General features: G+C 38.5%; 2 protein-coding genes and 1 pseudogene across 8 annotated transcripts in view; 2 read left to right on the plus strand and 1 right to left on the minus strand.

Moving 5' to 3' along the window:
* The window catches only part of NT5E (5'-nucleotidase ecto), a 45,051-nt gene extending 41,429 nt beyond the window's left edge, over positions 1-3,622 (plus strand). The window contains exon 9 of the mRNA XM_029224136.1: positions 1,620-3,622. Coding sequence (XP_029079969.1) covers positions 1,620-1,783 — 164 coding nt within the window. The 3' untranslated portion in view covers positions 1,784-3,622. The remainder of the gene's footprint in view (positions 1-1,619) is intronic.
* A 1,679-nt stretch (positions 3,623-5,301) lies between these two features.
* On the plus strand, positions 5,302-13,574 carry LOC114896299 (annotated as a pseudogene).
* A 1,379-nt stretch (positions 13,575-14,953) lies between these two features.
* The window catches only part of SNX14 (sorting nexin 14), a 66,686-nt gene continuing 58,727 nt past the window's right edge, over positions 14,954-22,912 (minus strand). For 5 of the 7 annotated variants that reach the window (XM_029223617.1, XM_029223618.1, XM_029223622.1 and 2 more), the window contains 8 exons: positions 22,772-22,812; positions 22,529-22,648; positions 19,904-20,027; positions 19,464-19,628; positions 19,191-19,286; positions 16,839-16,930; positions 16,111-16,167; positions 14,954-15,189 (listed from right to left, as the gene is read on the minus strand). In XM_029223617.1, the coding sequence (XP_029079450.1) occupies positions 15,151-15,189; positions 16,111-16,167; positions 16,839-16,930; positions 19,191-19,286; positions 19,464-19,628; positions 19,904-20,027; positions 22,529-22,648; positions 22,772-22,812 (734 nt within the window). In that variant the 3' untranslated portion in view covers positions 14,954-15,150. The remainder of the gene's footprint in view (positions 15,190-16,110; positions 16,168-16,838; positions 16,931-19,190; positions 19,287-19,463; positions 19,629-19,903; positions 20,028-22,528; positions 22,649-22,771; positions 22,813-22,912) is intronic. The other 2 variants (XM_029223616.1, XM_029223620.1) reach the window with 2 other exon arrangements.

Below are 22,912 nucleotides of genomic sequence, written 5' to 3' on the forward strand. Positions count from 1 at the left end.
TAGCATCTTTCAAATATGCAATACAGTATTAGTAACTATATTCACTATGCTGTACATTACATCCCCAGGGCTTATTTTTTTTTATAACTGGAAGTCTATAATAACTTTTGACCCCTTTCACCCATTGTGCATCCTCACCCACCCCTGACTCCCCCCGCCTCTGGCAACCACCAGTCCGCTCACTGTATCTGAGCTTGCTTTTATTGTTGAATTCCACATAAATGAGATCATGTGGTATTCCTTTCTCTGAATTATTTCACTTAGCATAATGTCCCCAAGGTCCATCCCTGTTGTTGCAAATGGCAAGAGGCCATTTTTTTATGGCTGAAGAGTATTCCATTGTGTGTGTGTGTGTGTGTGTGTGTGTGTATATATATCTCTCTCACATCTTCTTTATCCATTCTTCCACTGATGGACACTCATTTCCTTATCTTCGCTATTGTAAATAATGCTGCAATGAACATGGCGGGGGGGTATATATCTTTTCAAATTACTATTTTCATTTTATTTAGATAAATACCCAGGAGGGGAATTGCTGGATCATATGGTAGCTCTATTTTTAATGTCTTGAGGAGCCTCCTACTATTTTCTATAGTGGCTGCACAAATTTACATTTCTGCACACGATGCACTAGAGTTCCTTTTCCCCACATCCTCACCAACACTTATTTCTTGTCATTTTGATAACAGTCATTGTAACAGGCGTGACGTGATATCTCAGTGTGGTTTTATTTGCATTTCCCTGATGATCAGTGATGTTGAGCATCTTTCCATGTGCTTGTTGGTCACCTGTATTTGAGTTGTATACATTCTTTATATACTGTGGATATTAACCGCCCTATCAGATATATGATTTGTAGTGTGGCATTTTTTTTTTTTTGCGGTACGCAGGCCTCTCACTGCTGTGGCCTCTCCCGTTGCAGAGCACAGGCTCCGGACACGCAGGCTCAGTGGCCACGGCTCACGGGCCCAGCCGCTCCCCAGCATGTGGGATCCTCCCAAACCGGGGCACGAACCCGTGTCCCCTGCATCGGCAGGCAGACTCTCAACCACTGCACCACCAGGGAAGCCCTGTAGTGTGGCATTTTTTAAATAAAAAGGTCTGTCAGGTCCCTAGGGGTTTGTTGTAGTTACAGGCGATTAGTATTTGTCGGTTCTCCTCTCTTTTGCAAGTGAAGACTCCATTGCCTCAGCATCAGTTACGTGAAAATGATTCCTGAGCAGGCAAGCCAAAAAAAACAAGCCAATTTTATGTCTCAGCTAACTGATATTGACCCAGTTCCCTAATGCCCTCAGTCCGGAGTGGTTCAGAGGCATTGATGACAAGAGCCTCTATATTGAGTCATCTCAGAGCTTAGACAATTTATTCCCCCCAATTATCCAATATTGGACAATGGGCACATTTCGCATCTGGAACATGAAAAAGCAATCAGATTCTTTGCACTTGTGATCGCCATTGTTCTTGTCTTCTGTGACACTTTATCCCTGCTTATGAAAGGAATATATCTTCCCTCATATCTAATTACAAAGGACTTTCGAGAAGTACATTGGCTTTCCCCTTCTTACTGTTAATTGATAATTATTTTTTCTGTAGTTAAAATAATGTATGTATTTTTCTAGGTGACCAAGATATCAACGTGGTTTCCGCATACATCTCAAAAATGAGAGTAATTTATCCAGCAGTTGAAGGTCGGATCCAGTTTTCTGCAGGAAGTCATTGCCATGGAAGTTTTTCTCTAATACTTCTTTCAGTTTTGGCAGTGATCATAGTTTTATACCAGTAGCCAAAAATTCTCCTTGCCATTAATGGAACTGTATTTTTTTCTCAAGTGAGATTCAAGTCTACCTTTTAGGAACTGGCTTTGTGATGGTGTGGACCATCCTTGCAGTCTCCTAGAAGCTGAGCTTAGAGGGTTGTAAATGAAGACACTGACATCATCACTCAGGATCAGCAACTTAACGAACACACAAGAAAAGAAATGAAAAGGGGCCCCATGAGGAGAAGGCCAACCATCTTTAGTTTACATATGCAAATTTTAATAAAACTTTATAAACAATTTTAAAACATACACATCATTTTTCTCCTTTATATCCATTCTAATCCACCAAACAACTTATGTTTACATAGAACTTTATCATTTACAACGGAGTTTTAAGCACACTATCTTATTTGATGCCCATAACTTTCGCTGGTAGGCAAGACAGGTATTGTTTTTCCCATTTGACAGATGAGGGAACTAAAGCTCAGAAAGAATTGACATGTTTAAGGCCATATAGCTAAAAGTGACAGATCCCAGACCTGCACCTGGGCCTTCTGACCTCAGTCCCGCACTCCTTCAATTATATCCAGTTAACTGTTCAGGAAGATACTTAATGGTCTCCTCTCTTTTTTACTATCCGTAGCCCCAGACTCATGTAGAACAAGTCTGCTTTATTTCTGGTCTCTTTTTTCCTTTTCAGCGCGTGTTGTTATAGGGAGTTTAACGGACTAAACACAGGGTGGCGTTCTCTCCTGCACCACCGTGTGCCTTTGAGGAGCTGGGACAAGAGGTGCAGCAGATAATGGGAAAGGCCAGGAGCTGCAGAACGCAGTCAAGGGGCAGGCAGAAAGGGAAGGAAAGACCAGGATGCCCAGGACCAACTTAACATTATAGGAGAGTCAGAGCTAAAGGCCATTTACACTTGTTAAATACGTATTTGCTAAGGAGTAGCAGCAGAGTGCCTGACACATGGCGTTAGCTACTAATAATTTTATGAGATTCTATCAGTTCTCCCTCTGCTTCTTTCTTCCTTCTTCCTAATGGGAAGGTGTCATGAGAAGAGAACCTTCTTAGAGAAGGTGTAGCTCTAAACCTGCACCTGTCTCTCCCCAGCAAGATGCCAGCACTGATTCTAGTCTCACACACACACACTCCGCCCCCTCCCCCAGTTATGGGAAATCCAGAGCGGAGCCAAGGTTGATTTTTTTTTTAAGTGGTATACCTAAATCTAAAGTCAGCTCTGCCTCCAAATCTGAACGGTCACTCTCAGTCATTCTCAGGCACAGTTATGAGAACTCCTGCCTGAGAGAGTGCCCCTCTAAGCGGGTGCTCAGGAAATACCCAGACCGACGAGATGAATGATTTATGCACAAGGAACAAATACTTGCTTAAGGGGGTGGGGGGACCACGTGAGCCTGCTCATTACCGTAGAAATGATTCAGTAAGAAGTGGGAGCCCTCACCCTACACAGAGTCAGTGAACAGCAGCTAAAGGATGGAAGAGTGAGAATGTTTCTTGATGTTTACAATTATTAGGTATTCTTGATACAAAACATACTTTTAAATTTCACAACCTCTTTGTAAATGTTGCAGTAAAATAATGCCCTAGGTTCTATGCGTATACAGACTGGCCCTAAATAACCAAATGTCCATAGACTGTAAGAGGAAAATGTCAATAAGATTGCATTTGGGGTATATTTTCTTATGCTTGGCCTGTAAAATAGGGTAAATCCTATTGGAGTACAAATTTTTAAAAAACATTTTGTAAGTTTTCTAAATATATGTACATGTATTATTCAGTGGTTTAAGAAATGACCTGAAAACACTTTGCAATTGTAGGTTCCAAACAATAAAATTGAAGATATACTCCTTGTCTCTGGTAGTTACTTCTCTCAAGCAAACACCTATAACCCAAGACAATATGACTGATGGAAAACTCTTTGCCAGTTCATCACTGGTATCGCTTCCCTTGATTATCAGCCCCCTGCCATCTACTAACCCTCCCTATCCCCCTTCTTACCCCCAAAACAAGAAAAATACATGCAGTTTTTAGGTAGGAAAGAACAGTAAATAAAGGATATTTTAAGTAAGACTACTAAATTTTACGGTTTTTATGTACAGAATTTAAGACCAATAGTGGTTTCCTAAAAATAAAAATGTTCAAGTCATACAGTGTTAGGGATTTTAATTAACTTATCTGAACTGGTTGTACGTCAAGAATTTTCCTCAATTAATGCCGATGATAGAGCAGACCAGCTGGTACACCGTGATCAGACACATTAAATGCAGTTGGTGGCAGAGCTGCCCTCAGCAGTTTTCAGCAGAGTAAGCGCCCTCAGAGACTGTGTAGCCCTGTGGATACATGACTAGGCTTGCCTAAATTAGTAACGGTCTCTGATTTAGTTTCCTGGTCCTGCTGTAACGAAGTACCACAAACTGGGTGGCTTAAACAACAGAAATTCATCATCTCACCGTCCGGAGGCTAAAAGTCTACGATCAATTTGGCACGGTTAGTTCCTTCTGAGGGTTGGGAGGGAGAATCTGTTCCAGGCCTCTTCCCAGCTCTGGTTAGCTAGCCTCAGATATTCCTCGCCTTATAGATGTTATTCTCCCCATGCGTTTACATCCTTTTCCCTCTGTACATGTCTGTCTCTGGGTCCAAATTTCCCCTTATACTGTATAAAGTCATAGTCATGCTGGATCAGGCCCACTCTAATGACTTCATTTTAATCATGTGCAAAATCCCTATTTCTAAATAAGCTCACATTCACGGGTACACGGGGTTGGGACTAAAGTCCTGCCACAAGACCTCAGCATCTTTTCAGGGGACACAATTCAACCCATAACCGTCCCCTAGATGATCCACGTAATCAGCCGGGGCAGCCCTGAGGCAACCTTACAAATGAAGGGTTACAATTAATGTTATTTTTGTGCTGGTAAAATAGGACACATTTTAGAAGCTGATTTGGCTCAACCCAAGCAAATCAAAAGGAACGAGTTTTCCTAACTAATGCAGTCAAAAGCAGGAGCTTTAAACTTTTGTAACAAGCTGGGAGATCTCCAATCTCTAGTAAGGCGTACTGAGCCCTCTAAGAACCTGAATGAAATACTTGATGAAAATATTCGGTTAACAAGTAAGCTAGTTAGGGTATGAAGACAATTTAACTCTGACCTATGACATGGATACTGGCATATTAAAAGCAACAACGGAGGGAATTCCCTGATGGTCCAGCAGTTAAGACTCGGGCTTTCATTGCCGTGGACCCGGGTTCGATCACTGGTCGGGGAACTAAAATCCCACAAGCCATGTGGTGCAGCCAAAGTAAATTAATAAATAAAACTGAAAAACTTCAAAAATAATAATAAAATAAAATAAAAACAACAATGGAAATTATAGACTCACTATTCACTGGGATTTTTGGTTGCAAAAACAAAAAGTCTATCAGCAGAGACATACCAGAAGAATATTAGCTAGTCCCCAGAATCATCTGGAAGCGTGGAGAGCCAGGCCTAGAAATGGAGAGCAAGCAAGGAAAGTGAGGCATGGCTAAAATCCTGCCACGGGAACAGCCTTCATACACCAGCCTGGTGCTGCTGCGTTCACCTCCACCACAGCTACACCTGCCAGGGCCACTGGCTGTCCTGGTACCTCCATACAGATGGGAGCAAATAACAAGCTGAGCCTGGTTCAGGCCCAAGCTGTCTTTCATAAAGATAAAAGAAGGCTGAGTGAGGACTCATCTCCAGCCTTTTGGCTTCCTTCAATGCCCCCTCCCCCAATTACCTTGGAATTCCTCCAAATAAAGATGTTCCACTTCCGGACAATCAAAAGTGAGAAGTGGCCCCTGTGAGTACTCTGAGAATCTCCTAGTACCACAAATATATATGAAATGATGTTAAAAACGCTACCTTCTGAGTATGTCTTGAAAACTATGTTGAGTTCTTAACTTCCTCTCCAACAATGTACATTCACATGTATGAAATCCAGATTTTTATGAAAGCCAAAATCACTCTAAAAGTAAACAACACTAAACTTTTTCTGGTACTTTAATCATTAAATAATAAGCATATTAGTAATGAAATCAGTCCCTAAGATATATATTTTTTTATAAAGAAAAAATAAATATGGCTAATCAAATTTCTAATTGAGCTTGAGTTTTTAATTTGGTGTTGACTTTTTTTCAGATCTATATTCTGCAGATGAAGTAAGAAAATCCATACACTTAAAAAATAAACAAGTCTTATCTTTCTGGTAAAATCACAATGTATTGACTTTATATGTTTACATTTATATAGCATTCCTAAAAATTTCACTAATTTATCATGTTGTGAAACTGATTTTGTGATAACTCTTGTGTCATAACTAAGAAATGCATATAGCATCATTCCTGTTCATCTACCACACAGATGTATCATTATCCTGCTCAAGTTTTCTTCACGTAGCCTTGCCTTATTCCTTACTGAGGAGTATCTATCTTTGGGTAAAAGTGGAAAGAACAGATGGGACTATAAAACAAGAGATCCCAGACACTACTGTAGAACAAGTAATAATGAACAAACTAGTAAGGTAACCTCGGTCATTACTGTTCTCTAGATAAGGAGGCTGCTGGCTCCTTGACTATCTGATCACTGCTTCATCTGCCCCTCCCTAACCCATTCAAGAAAGCCCACAATGCAAGTGAATGGGAGTAGCATTACAGGGCTAATGAGGAAGCCAATACAATTCACATTTAAAATATAAATAGAAAAAATAAATCACACATTGACTTAAGTATTTTAAATATTATTCACTGTAATAAATTACTAGTCATCCCCTTCAAATCTAGATCAAGAGACACCAGTGGGCTCAATCCCAGAGCTGAGACAACTGCTAATCTCCTCTAGATACCAGCCACAGCTTAATGCCAGAGGTCCCTTAACAGAGGGAGGAGAGTGTACAACTATTAGAAATATTAATAGACTGTAAAAATTAACATAAGGGCTTCCCTGGTGGCGCAGTGGTTAAGAATCCGCCTGCCAATACAGGGGACACGGGTTTGAGCCCTGGTCTGGGAAGATCCCACATGCCACGGAGCAACTAAGCCCATGCGCCACAACTACTGAGCCTGCGCTCTAGAGCCCGCGAGCCACAACCACTGAGCCCACATGCCACAACTACTGAAGCCCGTGCGCCTAGAGCCCGTGCTCCGCAACAAGAGAAGCCACTGCAATGAGAAGCCGCACACTGCAATGAAGAGTAGCCTCCACTCACCGCAACTAGAGAAAACCCACACAGCAACGAAGATCCAACGCAGCCAAAAATAAATAAATAAATTTATAAAAAAGAAGAAAAAAAAATTAACACAAGTCCACATCATTTACAAAAGATCATTAATCTATTTAAGACCGCATGAACATCTTTAAACTTTTCATCAATATAGAAAACTGAGGGAATTCCCTGGTGGTCCAGTGGTTAGGTCTCAGCACTCTCACTGCCAGGGCCCGGGTTCAATCCCTGGTCGGGGAACTAAGATCCTGCAAGCTGCATGGTGTGGCCAAAAAAAACGAAAATTGAAAGAGTGAGCACTTGGTGCAGTTCAACAGAATGCAATGCTTCAGCAGGGCTATTCTCCCTCCCTCTGGTGCTCAGCTCACCGGCCTCCTCAACTTAAGTGTATCTGTCAGTGTCCACACAGCTGTATCTCTTATATACTTAATGTCCTTCAATTATTCAATACTTTGGCCGCATTCAGTATAACTTTTCTTGTTTTTGTGGCTATTTGGGGAAAAAAATCAATATCAGTCTTCGTGCTCCCTTATAACTTCTCAGCAGTTAGACCTCTATAGCAGCCCCTTTCCCTTTCTTTCCAACACCTCTCTCTGCTTCCTCCTTCTCCTGAAATGCCTTTTATCTGATTCAGAAATCTTTGAGTGTGCACATGAGTCACCAGTGTCCTGAGGTTAGCTGACATGATCACCTTACCTGCAGCACTGGTTCAGGATCACAGAGAGAGAGGCATGTGCCCTGGTCTTAATATGTCTTTCACTCTGGCAACAGTCATAAGAGAGGTGAGGGACCTGGATCACAGGCCACACCCCTGCCTCTTAACTCCCTGCACGTACATTCCACCTCAACTCACCTAGTCGTTTTGTGTCCATCCCCCCACAAACTAGTCTTTTTGTGCCCATCACCTTCTTAGTGCCAGGTGCTGCTGGACTATGCACAGGTGATACAGGGGTGAGAAAGACACATCCTGGCACTTGGACTGTTCACAGCTGAGTGGAAGTGACAGCCAAAATTAACATCTGAAAACAGAAACGCATGCACGTATTTGCCAATCTAGCATCTCTTCCCACTCCTGGAAAGAGCCCCCATTTTGGGAAGACACTGAACCTCTTCAATCTCAGGTAGTTCTGGTGGGACAGTTAATTACAGAAGCAATCTCTTAGCTCTGGTGGAAGCACATGACCTAGGCCTCACAGTTATAGTGCCTGATCATCTTGGTCTGAATTAAGAGGCAAGCCAAGACAATAAGGATCCTTCCACAAAGTTTTATATGGGTATAGATGTAGAGAGAGACAAGCTCCCTCTTTGCCCCTCTGTATCATCACGTGATTCCACAGTTTGTTTAACCGTCCTCTCCCACATGAAGGCATCCACAAGAGTAACAGTTAACAGGACAGAAGCTGAGACAAGAAATGGACATATGTCCACAGAGAGTCCTAACACTATTCAAGTGCTGGGTAAGTCATACTGAGGACAACTCCATTATTGCCTTTCTGTAGTTGGGTTACATGAAAAAATATGTTATTTCTCTTTTCTTTTTCTAAAGCAAAGTTGAGTTCCATCACTTACAATCAAGAGATTAAACTAGCCCACACTAGGAGAAAATGTCAGAAAGTTCCCCTGAGCACCTGTGTGTGCGGTGAGGCGGGAGGGAAGTTAAATAGGAAGCACAGTTCCGATATTAAGTAACATGAATAAAATCCCTCAGGGAAAATTATGCAGTTTTCATTCTTGTATGACGAAAATGGATCTGACAAACTTTAGAAAATTACCTAAAACACATTTCCTTATAAAGAAATTTCAATGTCACCCATTTTTTCAGACATTTGAGCCACTTTTAAAAACTTAAGTCTCCAGGCCGTACCCATTTTCTCCGCCAGGCATTGTCCCCAAATATGGATACAGTACTCCCTTCACTCCCAAAAGCAGCTAGCATAATGTTGAAGTGTTAAGTGGGCATAAATGGAGGGAGTTACAATGAAGAAGAAAACTTACAACTCAGTGTGAGATATCAATGCTCCTAAAAAGCATCCACCAAACCCATCACTTGGGAGTCCTTCCTGGGGTTCCTTCTCAGCTCTCTTAGTGTTAAGCACTGGAGAGCCCCAGGGCACGGTCCTTGGACTGCTTCTCTCTTCTGTTTACACTTCATCTCTTGGTGCTGTCATCCAGTTTTACATCTTGATCCTGGTGACTCTCAAATTTATAACCCCTCCCATGGACTCCAGACTCATAAATACAACTGCCTACTTGGCATCTCTATTTAAGACGGTTAATAGGCCCCCCCCAAACTTTACGTGTCCAAAAATGAATTCCTGATCTTCCCCTCAAAACACGTGCCAGTCACAATCTCCCTCAGCTCATTTAATAGGCCCTTCATCGTTCCTATTGCTCAGGCAGAACCTTGGAGTCATCCTTGGCTGCTCCGTTTTTCTCAAACTCACAACCTGTCCATCAGGAAATTCTGTTGCCTAACTTAAAAACAAAAGACCTCAACTTCACGAAAACTCCACAAGTACTGCCCTGATCCAGATGACTGTCATTTCAACTGAATTACTTCACCAGCCTGCTAAATGAGCTCCTTGTCTCTACTTTTACTCTTTAGTCTGTTCTCAGCACTCCCAATGCAGTAACCAAAGTAATTCTACCACAATATAGTTGCTGGCCTGCTCAAAATCTTTCCATCATACACCAGGTAAAAGGGAGTTATCACAATGGCTTCCAAGGCCCTTTGTGATCTTTTCTCCCGTCATTTCTCTGACATTATCTCCCTTCACTCACCATGATGAAGCCACACTGATCTCCTTGCTACTCTTTCTACAAAACAGGCACACTCCCACTCAAACCTTCGCACTTGCTATTTCCAAATATTTGGAATATGGGCTCGAAAATATTTGCATGGCTTGATATCTCACCTCCTTCCGGTCTTTTCTACAATGTCCTGGACACATTATTTTAAACTGCACACCTCCACCCATACCATTTTATTTTCCTTTTCAGTGTATTTTTCTTCTGAGCACTTGTTACTTTCTAACATACTATATACTATTTTCTTATCTATATTGTTTATATTGTCTGTCTCCCTGGGTTCGAATGTAAGCTTAGAAATGCACAAATATATCCCTGGCATCTAAAACTGCCTGGCAGATGGTGAGCACTCAGTACACACGTGTAGAATAAGGTAAACAAATCGTGCATGATTCCTTCTCTCCTGCCTCTCTGCCACCCTCCCGACTCAGTCCAAAAGCCACACAGTCCTTTTTCTCCGGTATCAGCCCCTCCAGAGAAAGTAAGCAATTAAGAAAATAACTTCTCTACCTAAACACCCTTTTCATTACGCAGAGCAGTTAGAGTCTTCTTTAACCCCTCTGCAACCAAAAGGCCAATTAAGTCTTCCCCAAGAAGGACAGATGCCTTTCTCCAAAGAGTAAATTTTGTAGCCTCCCCCCTGCCACTCCCTAATATGAAGGTGATTACAAGTTTTCTAAGAGCATCCCTTTTCCCTCCTTGCTTTCGTTCTTCCACATCAGGAATTAGCCTAAGGGCCAAATCCTGCCTGCCACTGCTTTATGTAAGTAAGGTTTTACTGGAATACAGCCACATCCCTTACTTGGAATAATACTTTAATATAATTTGATAGAAAAAAATCATAAACATCAAATTAACAAAAAATAGTGAAATACAAAAAACGTTTTTCACTGGATTTGACGATCTAGGGGCCATAGGCCTCAGGTTAAGGATTTCTCCTTACGTATCTAGCAACACTGAAGACACTACTGGATACATAAAAGACAACATAGTCTTTGAAATGGAAGTGGAGTAGACTAGCAAGATGTTTGCTCATTCATTTAGCCAGTCGGTCATTTTTATTCTAATGTTGACCATATCTGAAGTTACAACTTGTATCATTATACAGTCTGCAAAGAACAGTGGCAGATTAGACTTCTGATTTTTTATTGTAAAATCTAACGGTTTTTAGATATGTTAGATAAATCAATAAATATGTTTGCTTTCTTTCAACCATTTCTCAGAAGTTTCTGCTATCTACAGCTAAATGATTACACTTATAACACGAACTTATAATGTCCTTTATAAATTTCAAAGTGTCTTCCCATCTATTTAATTTCATTTTATCCCCCAACCAGAAACAGAGAGCTATTTCTATAAACACATTTCAAAATGTGAAACTCATGCACTACAAGACACACATAGAGATGGATAGAAAGGAATGTGCAAAGTAAAATATTTGAAATGCACCAGGGGAACTTACTTTTTAAAGGGATCCAGAGTGACCGCTTTTGGAAATAAAGGCTCCTTTCACGGGTCAACAACGACAAGAACACGAAGACTAGAGACAGACCTAGGTTTGAATTCCAACTTTACCGTTCTCTCTGGCTTCATTATCCTTATCTATAAAACAGGAATAATACCATCTCACAGTTACTGGACGGTGAAATGTGATATAAAATGCCTGGCCAACAGAGAATGCATCTAGTTCCTTTCCCTTTTATTATGCGAATGATTTTGTATTTGTAGATTTTTATACAGCACATTTTCTTTAAATAGAGCTCACTCACTGCTATAGATTTACATGTGTCCTCCTAAAATTCACATGCTGAAACCCTAAACTCCAGTATGACTATAGTTGGAAATGAGGTCTTTAGGAGGTAATTAAGGTTGAATCAGGTCATAAAACCTAACCCAATAGCATTTGTGGCCTTACAAGAAGAAGCAGATAGAGAAAGATCTCTTTCTTTCTTCCCACACGCTCGCACAAAGAGGTCATGTGAGCACAGTGAAAAAAGTCAGCCGTCTACAACCAAGGGAAGAGGTCTCAGAATGAAACCTACCTTGCAGGCACCTTGATCTTGGACTTACCAGCCTCCAGAATTGTGAGAAATAAATTTCTGTTAAGTCACCCCATTTATGGTATTTTATCATGGTAGCCCAGGCCATTTGATACACTCATAAGAATTTTTTTCTCATCTAAATAAACAAAATACCACAATTTATAGGAAAGTGGGTGAGGATGGCATAAAAGGGCTGTACATATTTTATTTTTCCAGTTCACCGTGACACTTTAAATAATAATATGCAAAATGCTATGGATTTTTAAATGTGAAGAATTAGACTGATTAATTTCCCACCTGTCCCTGAGAAACTAGTAAATGTTTAAGGCTTGGTAGTAAAGCACCAATTCAAAGAAATTCATACATAGTCTAGAACTTTTAAGCAATTAAAAAGATAATAGACCACGCACCCTAACAGCCAGTAGGTGAGCTGGGAGCCGCGGAGGAGGTCACCGTGGGAGGCGGGGCGGGGGCAGCATAGCAGCCTCCTAACGGCTCCGTGGAGCTGCCTCTGGCCTCCGGTACTGGAGCTGCCGGCAGCAACCAGCAGTGGCCAGCCTTGCAGCGGTGTATTCTAGGTCAATGGCTTCCAAGACTCCAGTTGGATTCACTGGAGTAGGCAACATGGGGAATCCAATGACAAAAAATCTCATGCGGTTTCCCTGGTGGCGCAGTGGTTGAGAGTCCGCCTGCCGATGCAGGGGACGTGGGTTCGTGCCCCGGTCCGGGAAGATCCCACATGCCGCGGAGCGGCTGGGCCCGTGAGCCATGGCCGCTGAGCCTGCGCGTCCGGAGCCTGTGCTCCGCAACGGGACAGGCCACAACGGTGAGAGGCCCGCGTAATGCAAAAAAAAAAAAATCTCATGAAACATGGCTATCCACTCATTATTTATGATGTGTTCCCTGATGCATGCAAAGAGTTTCTAGATGCAGGTGAACAGGTAGTGTCTTCCCCAGCAGATGTAGCCAAAAAAGCTGACAGAATTATTACAGTGTTGCCCACCAGCATCGATGCGATAGAAGCTTGTTCTGGAGCAAATGAAATTCTAAAAAAAAGTGAAGAAAGGCTCACTCTTAATAGATTCCAGTACTGTTGATCCTACGGTTTTGAACGAATTGGCCAAAGAAGTTGAGGAAATGGGAGCAGTTTTCACGGATGCCCCTGTTTCTGGTGGTGTGGGAGCTGTTCGGTCTGGGAGCTTCACATTTACGGTGGGAGGAGTCGCAGAAGAATTTGCTGCTGCCCAAGAGCTGCCAGGGTGCGTGGGCTGCAATGTGGCGTGGCGTGGAGCTGCTGGGACTGGGCAGGCTGCGAAGATCTGCAACAACTTGCTGTTAGCTATCAGTATGGCTGGGACTGCTGCAGCTATGCATTCGGGAATCAGGTAGGGCTTGACCCCAAACTCTTAGCTAAAATCCTAAATATGAGCTCAGGATAATGTTGGTCAAGTGACACTTATAATCCTGTACCTGGGGTGATGGATGGAGTTCCCTTGGCTAATCACTATCAGGGTGGATTCAGAACAACACTCATGGCTAAGGATCTGGGATTAGCACAGGACTCTGCTGCCAGCACGAAGAGCCCAATCCTTCTGGGCAGTCAGGCCCATCAGATCTACAGGATGATGTGCTCGAAGGGCTACTCCAAAAAAGACTTCTCATCCATGTTCCAGTTTCTGTGAGACAAGGAGATGTTCTGAGTTTGCCCTTTGGCTGTGGACACTGTTGGAAACCAAACTCTATCTTGGAGCCCCTCACAGCTCACTCCACAAGTAAATGGGCTTAATCAAAGGTCACCTGTCTGCTTCTGATTGTCTAGGTCACAATAAACCCTGGGATTTTCCACCCATTTTTAACTGCTTATTCTTTTTATCTATTTAGCAAACACACATTATCTGAATTTTTTTTTTCTGCAAGCCACTGATGGTCTCTGCTAGCTAGCTGATTGACCTTTCTCAAAAGTTTGATTCCTAAGCATTGTCAGTTAAAATGTTGCCTACTTCAATCAGGATATTATTTACTCCACTTTACAAATAAAACCACATTTTTTTTTTCCATGGGATAAAACCTATCCTGGAGGAAAGAAAAGAAATTGGTGTGAGGCAAGGAGTTAGAGAAAGGGTAAGTATAGTGAATTACTCCCTGTGTCCCTCAGAAAGTTTGTCCTGCTAACCCCGTGGTGGTATTCTTGCATTCTGAGGTTACTGGTTTATTTTCCAGGAGTTGGTAAAGCAAGAGAACTCCTTGCTGCATGCTATGTAACTTGAACTCTGTTACATTACCTTGGTGTGCCCCTCCTATAACAACTCCCAATACTTAGCAAACTTATTTTTTATATTTTTGCTTCCTTGTACATTCTTACTACATTTTGACTTCAAAAGAATGACATCTTTAGAACTGTCTCAGAGCCAACTATGATATGTGCTTTAGAGAATTATTATATTATCCTAAATATAACCATATTATTTTGAATTCAAATAAATTTCTATGCTGATAATTTAAAAAAAAATAATAGAACTACTGGCAAAACCTTTAAAACATTTACAATATCTAATGACCATTTTTACAAACTTTTCAAAAACATACATGAATAGTACCATTAAATGGGTTAGTTTTCCAACTTATATTTAGAGTTCCCACATTATCAGTGCCTGATACATGGCTGAAACTCAATAAATATATTCTGAATGAACACTACAGCCAATAACCAAACACAAAACGCCCACTCTTGAAAGACAAATATGGTTGAAGGAGAAAAGCATATCATGGGAAGAAATCAGTAGAATTCTCAACATTGAAACTTTAAAAATAATTATTTAACTTTCCTCAAAGAATACAGTTAATTCATATTTTTCTTTTGGAGAGACAACATAAACCCAAAATCTACTTGACTAAGTTGTTTATATAAGTTTTTGGAATACAGTTATATACGTTCAATGAAATGCAACTTCAATCACACATTGAATCACACGAATATCTTTAAGTACTCAGTTTTTACACCCTAAAGGGTTATATATAACCTGCCAATCATCAAGCAAGAGTAAGAAGTCCCTTGTTTGCTATGAAGAACTCATAAAGGAGGCTATGAGACCCAATCACTTTTCATCATTATTAAGTCCGTGTTAGTCTTTATTAAAACAAACAAAATCCAAATTTCAGACACTGAATTACATGATATATATAAGAATATACAAAAGTAAAAGAAAAAACAGCACATATCGACTACACTAGCATAGCAGACATTTCAACTGGTTATTCTATCCCAAATCCAAATGTTTACATCCAGGACGTCACAGAGGTAACCTCCTTTTGTACCTAAATTAAAAAGAAATCTATTTAATAGAAGAGAAAAAAACAAACAAACCAGAGTTGATTTGTAAATTGCCTAACAGTTTCAGTGTATTAAAATCCTAACCTAAGATATTGTGTGTGTGTGTGTGTGTGTGTGTGTGTGTGTGTGTGTGTATCCACAAGAAATTATTTACGTTTTAGAGAGAAGAAAAATGGCAAGGTATAGCGATAGACCTCATAAAGTCTCAAGCAGAGAGCTGGACGTTTCCTGGTACTGATTCCCATGTAAACTGAACACAAACTATCCATAACTGCCACCCTGTTTTAATATACATTTAATACTGCCATAACTTGAAAACTTGTATTCAATAGGTAAATAGTCCAAATCTGGTTTCCTCTATGAAACTGACATTTCATTGCTGTATCACAACCTTGAACAGTTATTTCATCTGACCAAAGGGATTGGCCAAAAAATAAAAACAGTAAAAAGCAATGCTCAAAACTCAAAATCCTCAAAATTCAATATAATAATAATATTAGCATCCTCCAATTCCAACTCATTTTGTGTTCTTGGGTTCATATAAGCTCAACTGCTTCAAAAATGCTCAAGTCTGAGTTACACAGCATTCAGTGTTGCAGATGATAGCCTGCAGAGCTTGGCCCATCCTACTGCTAGGAGGTAAACTCACACGTTCCTCTGGCCCTACAGGGTATAGTGTCCCTATCTGACTGTAATTGGGAAAGGAGGAAGTCAAGGCAGAGGCTATTCAGCTCCTATCTCCCAAAATCCACTCTATGTTTGAGCATGTTGAATGAAGAAAATAAGGGTGTTCATTTTTAAAATGATCAGAATCACAAGGGTTTCCTTAATTTTTATGTCTCTAATTAAAATAAATGCCAGCATACCACTAAAAACATAAAGAAAAATTGCTGCTTTTCAGTTACCTTACTGAGCTCTGGAAACAGTTCTTGTATCACAATGTCCAATAAAACATAAGTCAGCTAAAACGCCAAAAAAATATTTTTTAAGGCATCAGACAAAAAAACCCCATAAAAACGATAAACACAAATTTAGCACTATGCTTACCGCTAAAGGGGAAGGCAGGGAATAAAACTAACAATATAAAACAAGCACAAAAGCAGTAGCTTCAATAGTATCCATAATGTTCTATTTTAAAGATGAGTTTTACATACACATGAATTCATTTTACTATTATTCCTCATAATTCATTTTACGTTAAACATTTTATATGTAACAACAATTTTAAAGAAAACAAGCAGGATACAAAACTGTAGCTGTATTAAGATCTCAACGGGCTATGTAACAGACTATAAACAGTAAAATGTTAACTGTGGTTATTCTATGTAACCTGAATGAATGATGGAATTCTTTATATTTAAATTTTTACTTTTTTCATGAATTTTTAGTATATACCAAATTTCTATAGTGAATATATATTTATTTTAAATCAAAACAGTTCATGTTATAAAGAAAAAAAGGTATTCAGCAAAAGAGAGTTATTAACAAAGATACTTTTTCCTATCCGTATGTTTGAATTACATTGCCTTCCTTTAGTATAGCATCACTTCACAGTTAATAATATACCAGACACCCTACTGTGTCATTTGCTAAACCTAGCCAACACTAGTCAACCTGCTTTAATGAATTTTACCTGCTTGTTGAGAACTGGCTGCTGTAAACCGTCAAAAAGAAGTCTGATGCTTTCATACTTGGCTTCTTCACCAATACACTTGACTATCAGATCTAAACAAGAAAGCCACATGTGAAACAATTTTATATTATAAAGTGACTTATCATTTACTGGATCATAAAGCAAAATCTCCACTCTCTTTCCCGGGTATTATGCAAAAACTGTAAATTAGCATTTCCTAAATCAGTGTTCTGGCAAGAAGCTCTTGGAAAAAAGGGTTCTGTGGTCAAGAAATGCAGTATTGGGAATCCTCCTTTAGGAGATTCACAATGCACAATGCATACTGCAAGCTCTGGGGAATGCTGCAGTAAAGAAATCTGTTTATACTATTAAGTGATAAAAGACAGTTGGAAAATAATACATATTTTATTATCCCATTCAAGTAAAACAAAATAAAATGCTAAAATTATGCACATACATTTGTACATACATGTATAGAGATACATAAAAACTGTCTGTGAGGATTAACACCAAATGGGAGCTCGTAGCTACTTCTGCACAGTGGGGACAGGATGGCTTCTACTTTTTACTCTCTATATTTTCATAATATTTGAATATCTTAACATTTTTAATAATTAATTTAATTTTATGGTGAACACAGACTCTCTTCAATGAATATGACCACTTTATTTCTGTACTTTTTGCATACTTAGTATTGACTATCTTACAGAACAATCTTCTGGGAAAATGTTTACACACTAATTTAGGGTCCCAAAAGTTCCAATTCATGTGTGACTACACAGCTGTCATGTATCACTCCTATTACCACAGAGTCAGTCCTTATTAAAATCTGTGCTGAATGTTTTCCTCCAAGCAGGAAAATAAAATTATTCTTAAGTAAACAAGGTGCTCAAATATTTGTCCTTTCCACTCCGATCATAATGAAACTCTTAATGCTGTTCATGGAAAATTCTCATTTTATGTTTGCTTTTATAAGGTAAATCTAACCCTAAGAGGCAAAAGCCAAATTCAATTTATAATAAGTTTAGTAGATCCTTGATATTTATGCATCTTTGTGAATCCTTTAATTCACCAATACTACACAGAATTTCCCAATTAATATGCATGAAGCATAATGGACAAAAATAAACGATCCTTTCAGATTCTTCATCACTAAGGAAGAAATGAGTAGAGGACAACAGAAAGCATGCTAAGCTTCCTCAGTAGCTAAATTACTTCTTCCCAAATGGAAGTCTTGAAGTAAATGTGATTCAAATTCGTGCCTGAGCAAAATAAGAAATTATTACATTCACTGGCTTTCCATGTTGTTAAAACGAAGACTGTTATTAAAACTGTAAATGCTAAAGGTCACTATAATAAAAAAGAAGAAAGAAATTACTTCATTATATACCTAGAGAAGATTCACTCAAATACAGCTGTGGTTCACTTTCACATTCAGACCAGGGATTTAACTTAACTGTCTTCACACAGAGCAGCAGGCTCATTCTGAGACTCATTTTTCAATGATGAGAATTCTCTAAGGTACCTTCCATTCTTACTCTATATTTTCTCCCCAGGCATTATTACCCACTCACACATGACTCCCATATCTTTATCCTATATCATCATTCCTCCAATTTCCAAACCTGGATATTTAATTGCTTACTAGACATTTCCTCCTGAATAATGTATAGGCACTTCACATTCAAAATGTCCTAAACTAAATATCCTCTGCTTTGACCTCGCGACGTTTTTTCCTCATGTTTCCCATCTCCGTAAGAGATTACTACCATTCATTCATTCAGTGGCCCAAGCCTACCTCCTTTATAAGAGAAGGGATCACCCTCCTCCTTTGAGATACTAAGTAACTTGAACATGGCTCTATAATCACATGTATGTTTTGTTTGTATGTTTACCTTCCTGCCAGACTGAGCTACCCAAGTACGATTTTTATATCCCTTGCGCTCTGCAAGTGTACAGTGCCTGGCACATGCAACATGCTCAATAAACTTGGGATGAATGAATGAATTCTGACCTTTCACTCACACACACTAGTTTAGCTCTTCTCCTGGTGAAGTGCTTGGGCAGCAGGACTCCAACCGTCCCACAAACCTATCACTTTGATCAGTCTGATTCTAAGTTATTGAAAGAATCCGACTATTGTGTGAGTAGAAACAGCCTTACCTTAAAGTTCTTAGTGCTAACATCATAAAAACCAAATTTTATTTAACTAATTGAGTTAATTTTAATTGGTTTCTGTAACTATTTCTAAAATTAAAACTCACAGTAAAAATTGGCCTCAATAATTACTATACATCATGACCTCAAAAGAGTGCTAATCTATATTAAACTACTTTTTAAATATTACATTACCTGGAATGTAATTCATCATTTCTTCAAAAGTCTGTTTTGCTCGTTTTTGCTTATCTTGGAGAGAGCGAGGTTCAGTGTTTTCACAAAATACAGCATCTAAAAAGAGACAAAAAGAAACATTTGCTGGAATTTTCACCTATTATATACAAAGTATTTCCTCATGGTAGAAATACTAATAAAGCAAAGAAAAGCAAGACTTTTCGCTCTTTTAGGTCTAATTAAAATCCTTAAGAGTACTCAAAACATGAAACAAACACATGAGAAAATACAAACCTCTGAGAAGTGTTATGAGTGACACCAAACGGTGCTCCTGAAATAACTGTTCTAGTTTACAATGAAGATAGTAATCAGTGTACATTTCCAGGGTGTTTTTAAAGAGGATTCGAGTTCCCATTAAGAGATGATGAAGCCAGTCAGGAACCCGGAAGACCACCCGTCCTGAGAAGGATCACACAGAACACTTCATTAAGGTAAAATAGATGTCTGAACATTTTCCAATGCAAAAAATACAAATGGTCAATATTTTATTTGTAAACACTAATAACTTTAATATGTTCAAGATCAATTATATACATTGAATTCTTATTTTAAAAAGTACCTTCAATTAAAAAAAATTATAATGGGGCAATACTCAAGAGCATTAATTTGCATCACAGAAAAAATATAATACATGAATGAGAAACAGGTTTTAACAGTAACCACAGATATCTTACCTACATACATCAGGTAATCATAGACTCCTTCTAAAGTCATCATTTCCATAAAATAATTCTGATTTTGCTTTCTTTCTGTATTCTCAGCACGGTTTGCATTATTCTTAAACAGATCATTGAAAAGCTAAAGTAAAAGTTGAAATAATAAAAAATATAGTTTATTACACCTGCTGATAATAATTACTAAGGGTAAAGTGATACAGAGCAAAGGTGTTTAAACTTTGTCCAATCAAAAGAGAATATTTTAAAAAACCCTACAATATCAGAGAGGTTAAGATCTGCCCCCAAAATTCCACATTTACACCCAAAATTGAATTAAAAAATACAATATTTTGGGGGGGCCAAAATATTAAATAAAAATCTACTTTCATTTTAGACATAACAGAAAATTCATTATCTATAAAGAACCCCTTTGATTTTTTACACCAAAAGAAGCAAATGAACATATCTATATAAAGATGCATAAAAACATCAGTAATAGCTAATTTTAATTCTAACATGATTTAAAGGTTATAAATCACTATTTAATTAAAGGATGTTTAGAGGTGAACATTAAGCTTTAAGCAAAGTTTATTTGGACAATAATAGTCAAAGCTCAGAAAGGCCTAATATATCAGACAAAAACAAGATATGAAGAATTACTTATAGCAAAAATGCTAAAATGCAACTAAATCTCAGCCCTACTTACCCCAAAAGTATGCCAAAAAAAAAAAGAGTCTATTATCATTAATAATAATCAAATAGCAGCAATTAAGGAACTAAAAACAAAAACTGATAAGGAATTCCCTGGTGGTCCAGTGGTTAGGATTCCGTGCTTTCATTGCCAAGGGCCTGGGTTCGATCCCTGGTCGGGGAACTAAGATCCTGCAAGCCACGCTGTGTGGCCAAATAAATAAATAAATCTAAAACAATTTTTTTAAACTGATAGAAAAGACCAACAAAACCAAATGATAAAATGGAAAAAGGCTTTGGCAAGATTGATCAAAAAGGAAAAGGAAAGAAAAAGACAAAAAATGTCAGGAATAAAAGGGGACATAATTATAGATGTTATAATTATAGCTATATAACTATAGAGAAATTAATTATAGTTATATAACTATAGAGAAAACAAAAAGAAAAAAGGATATTATTGACAACTCCAGGCCAAAATTTTTCAAATTTAGATAAGATGGAGAATTTTTTTAAAAACATAACCTATCAAAATCTGACTCATGAAATAATAAACCTGAAGAATATTATAATCATAAAAGAAATTAAATTGGTTGTAAAAAAACAACTTCCCACAAACAAAACTTGAGGCCTAAATGACTATTAACAGGTTATCACTTATTTAAAGCGCTAATAATTCCAATTATAATTCTACCAGCAAATAGAAAAAGGTTAATATAACCTTAATACCAAAACCTGACAAGGATACAATGAGAAAGAAAAATTATAGGCTAAGTGCACCTATAAACATGGACTTAAATTTCCTTAACCTCATAAAGGATTTCTACAAAAAAAGCTACACTATTTATTATTTAATGGTGAAACACTGCAACCATTCCCTTTGTATAGCAGGTCCTAGCCATGAATGAAAGAAAACTGCCATCATTTGCATGTGTAAATCTAAAAGAATTAATGGATACGTTACTAAAATTAATATAAGTCTAGCAAGATTATTGAATTAAAAATTAATATACAACCATCAACTGTATTACTGTTTACCAATAATAAACCTATAAAGTGAAAAAAATTAAGGATACCCTTTATAGTAATAAACAAAATGAAGGGTGTTTTTTTGGGCAGGGGAACTGTTCTTTGAGCTCACATAGCTCCCCATACTGGGTCCTACTCTGGCACTGAACTAAGCTTCTTTCAGACAGGTAATTTATCTTTATATTCCCAGTGCCTCTCCATAGCAGGCACATAATAAAGTATTTGTTCAATGAATCGATGAACTATTTTATAAGCCATTAAAATTACATAATACCAGCAAATAAATATATTATAGCAATTAATTCCTTGATTACTGAAAGTTGGTGATTTACAGCTTAAGAAAACCACTTTTAAAAATTCCCCAGAATACAGAATGATAGTTTACGAATACAGTTTCTAAAGAATCACTTACCCCAGGCTTCCCTGGTGGCACAGTGGTTAAGAATCTATCTGCCAATGCAGGGGACACGGGTTCGAACCCTGGTCTGGGAAGATCCCACATGCCGGGAAGACCCCACATGCCGCGGAGCAACTAAGCCCGTGCACCACAACTACTGAGCCTGTGCTCTAGAGCCCGTGCTCCACAACAAGAGAAGCCACCACAGTGAGAAGACCGCACACCACAATGAAGAGTAGCCCCAGATCATTCCAACTACAGAAAGCCTGCGCACAGCAACGAAGACCCAACAGAGCCAAAAATAAATAAATAAATAAAATTAATTTATAAAGGGGAAAAAAAAACCCACCCCGTTTAAAGCAAAGAACGAAGCAACTACATATACTCCTTATATTGTACAATTAATTTCCACATAAGGAAAATATAAAGTCCCATCCATTTCATTAACACAGGATTCTCCCTATAATGGAAAAGTCATCTCAAGTAGGACAGCTTCAAACTTAATGGCTCTCTGAGGCAATGCACAGTACCTTCTTATTATTTTCTGAAGTAGGGCTGAGAATGGTCAGTTCTGGTTTACTTGGTTTAGCCTTTGGAGATTCACAAGAATTAATGAAATTCATGATGAAAGGTTCCAAATGCTGACCTTTCTGTGGAGATCATGGTATAAAAACCAAGATTATGATTTTATTATATAACCCATTAAAATTTATTGCTATTTAAATATGCTTATAACTATCATTTTATAGAATGCACAAAAATCAGTTATTCACCTCTTTTATTAGTTTTCCAGGAACAGACTTTATAATTTTCCCTGCAAATAAAAGTAAAATATTAATTTTAACAAGGCATAATATACCTCATAACTGCTCATATAAATACTTTACTAGGTAATTTAAAACACTAAACAGCCA

Source organism: Monodon monoceros, unplaced genomic scaffold (genome assembly GCF_005190385.1).
Source record: "Monodon monoceros isolate NGI ecotype Baffin Bay Population unplaced genomic scaffold, NGI_Narwhal_1 Super_Scaffold_15, whole genome shotgun sequence".
In the NCBI taxonomy this organism is placed as follows: Eukaryota; Metazoa; Chordata; class Mammalia; order Artiodactyla; family Monodontidae; genus Monodon; species Monodon monoceros.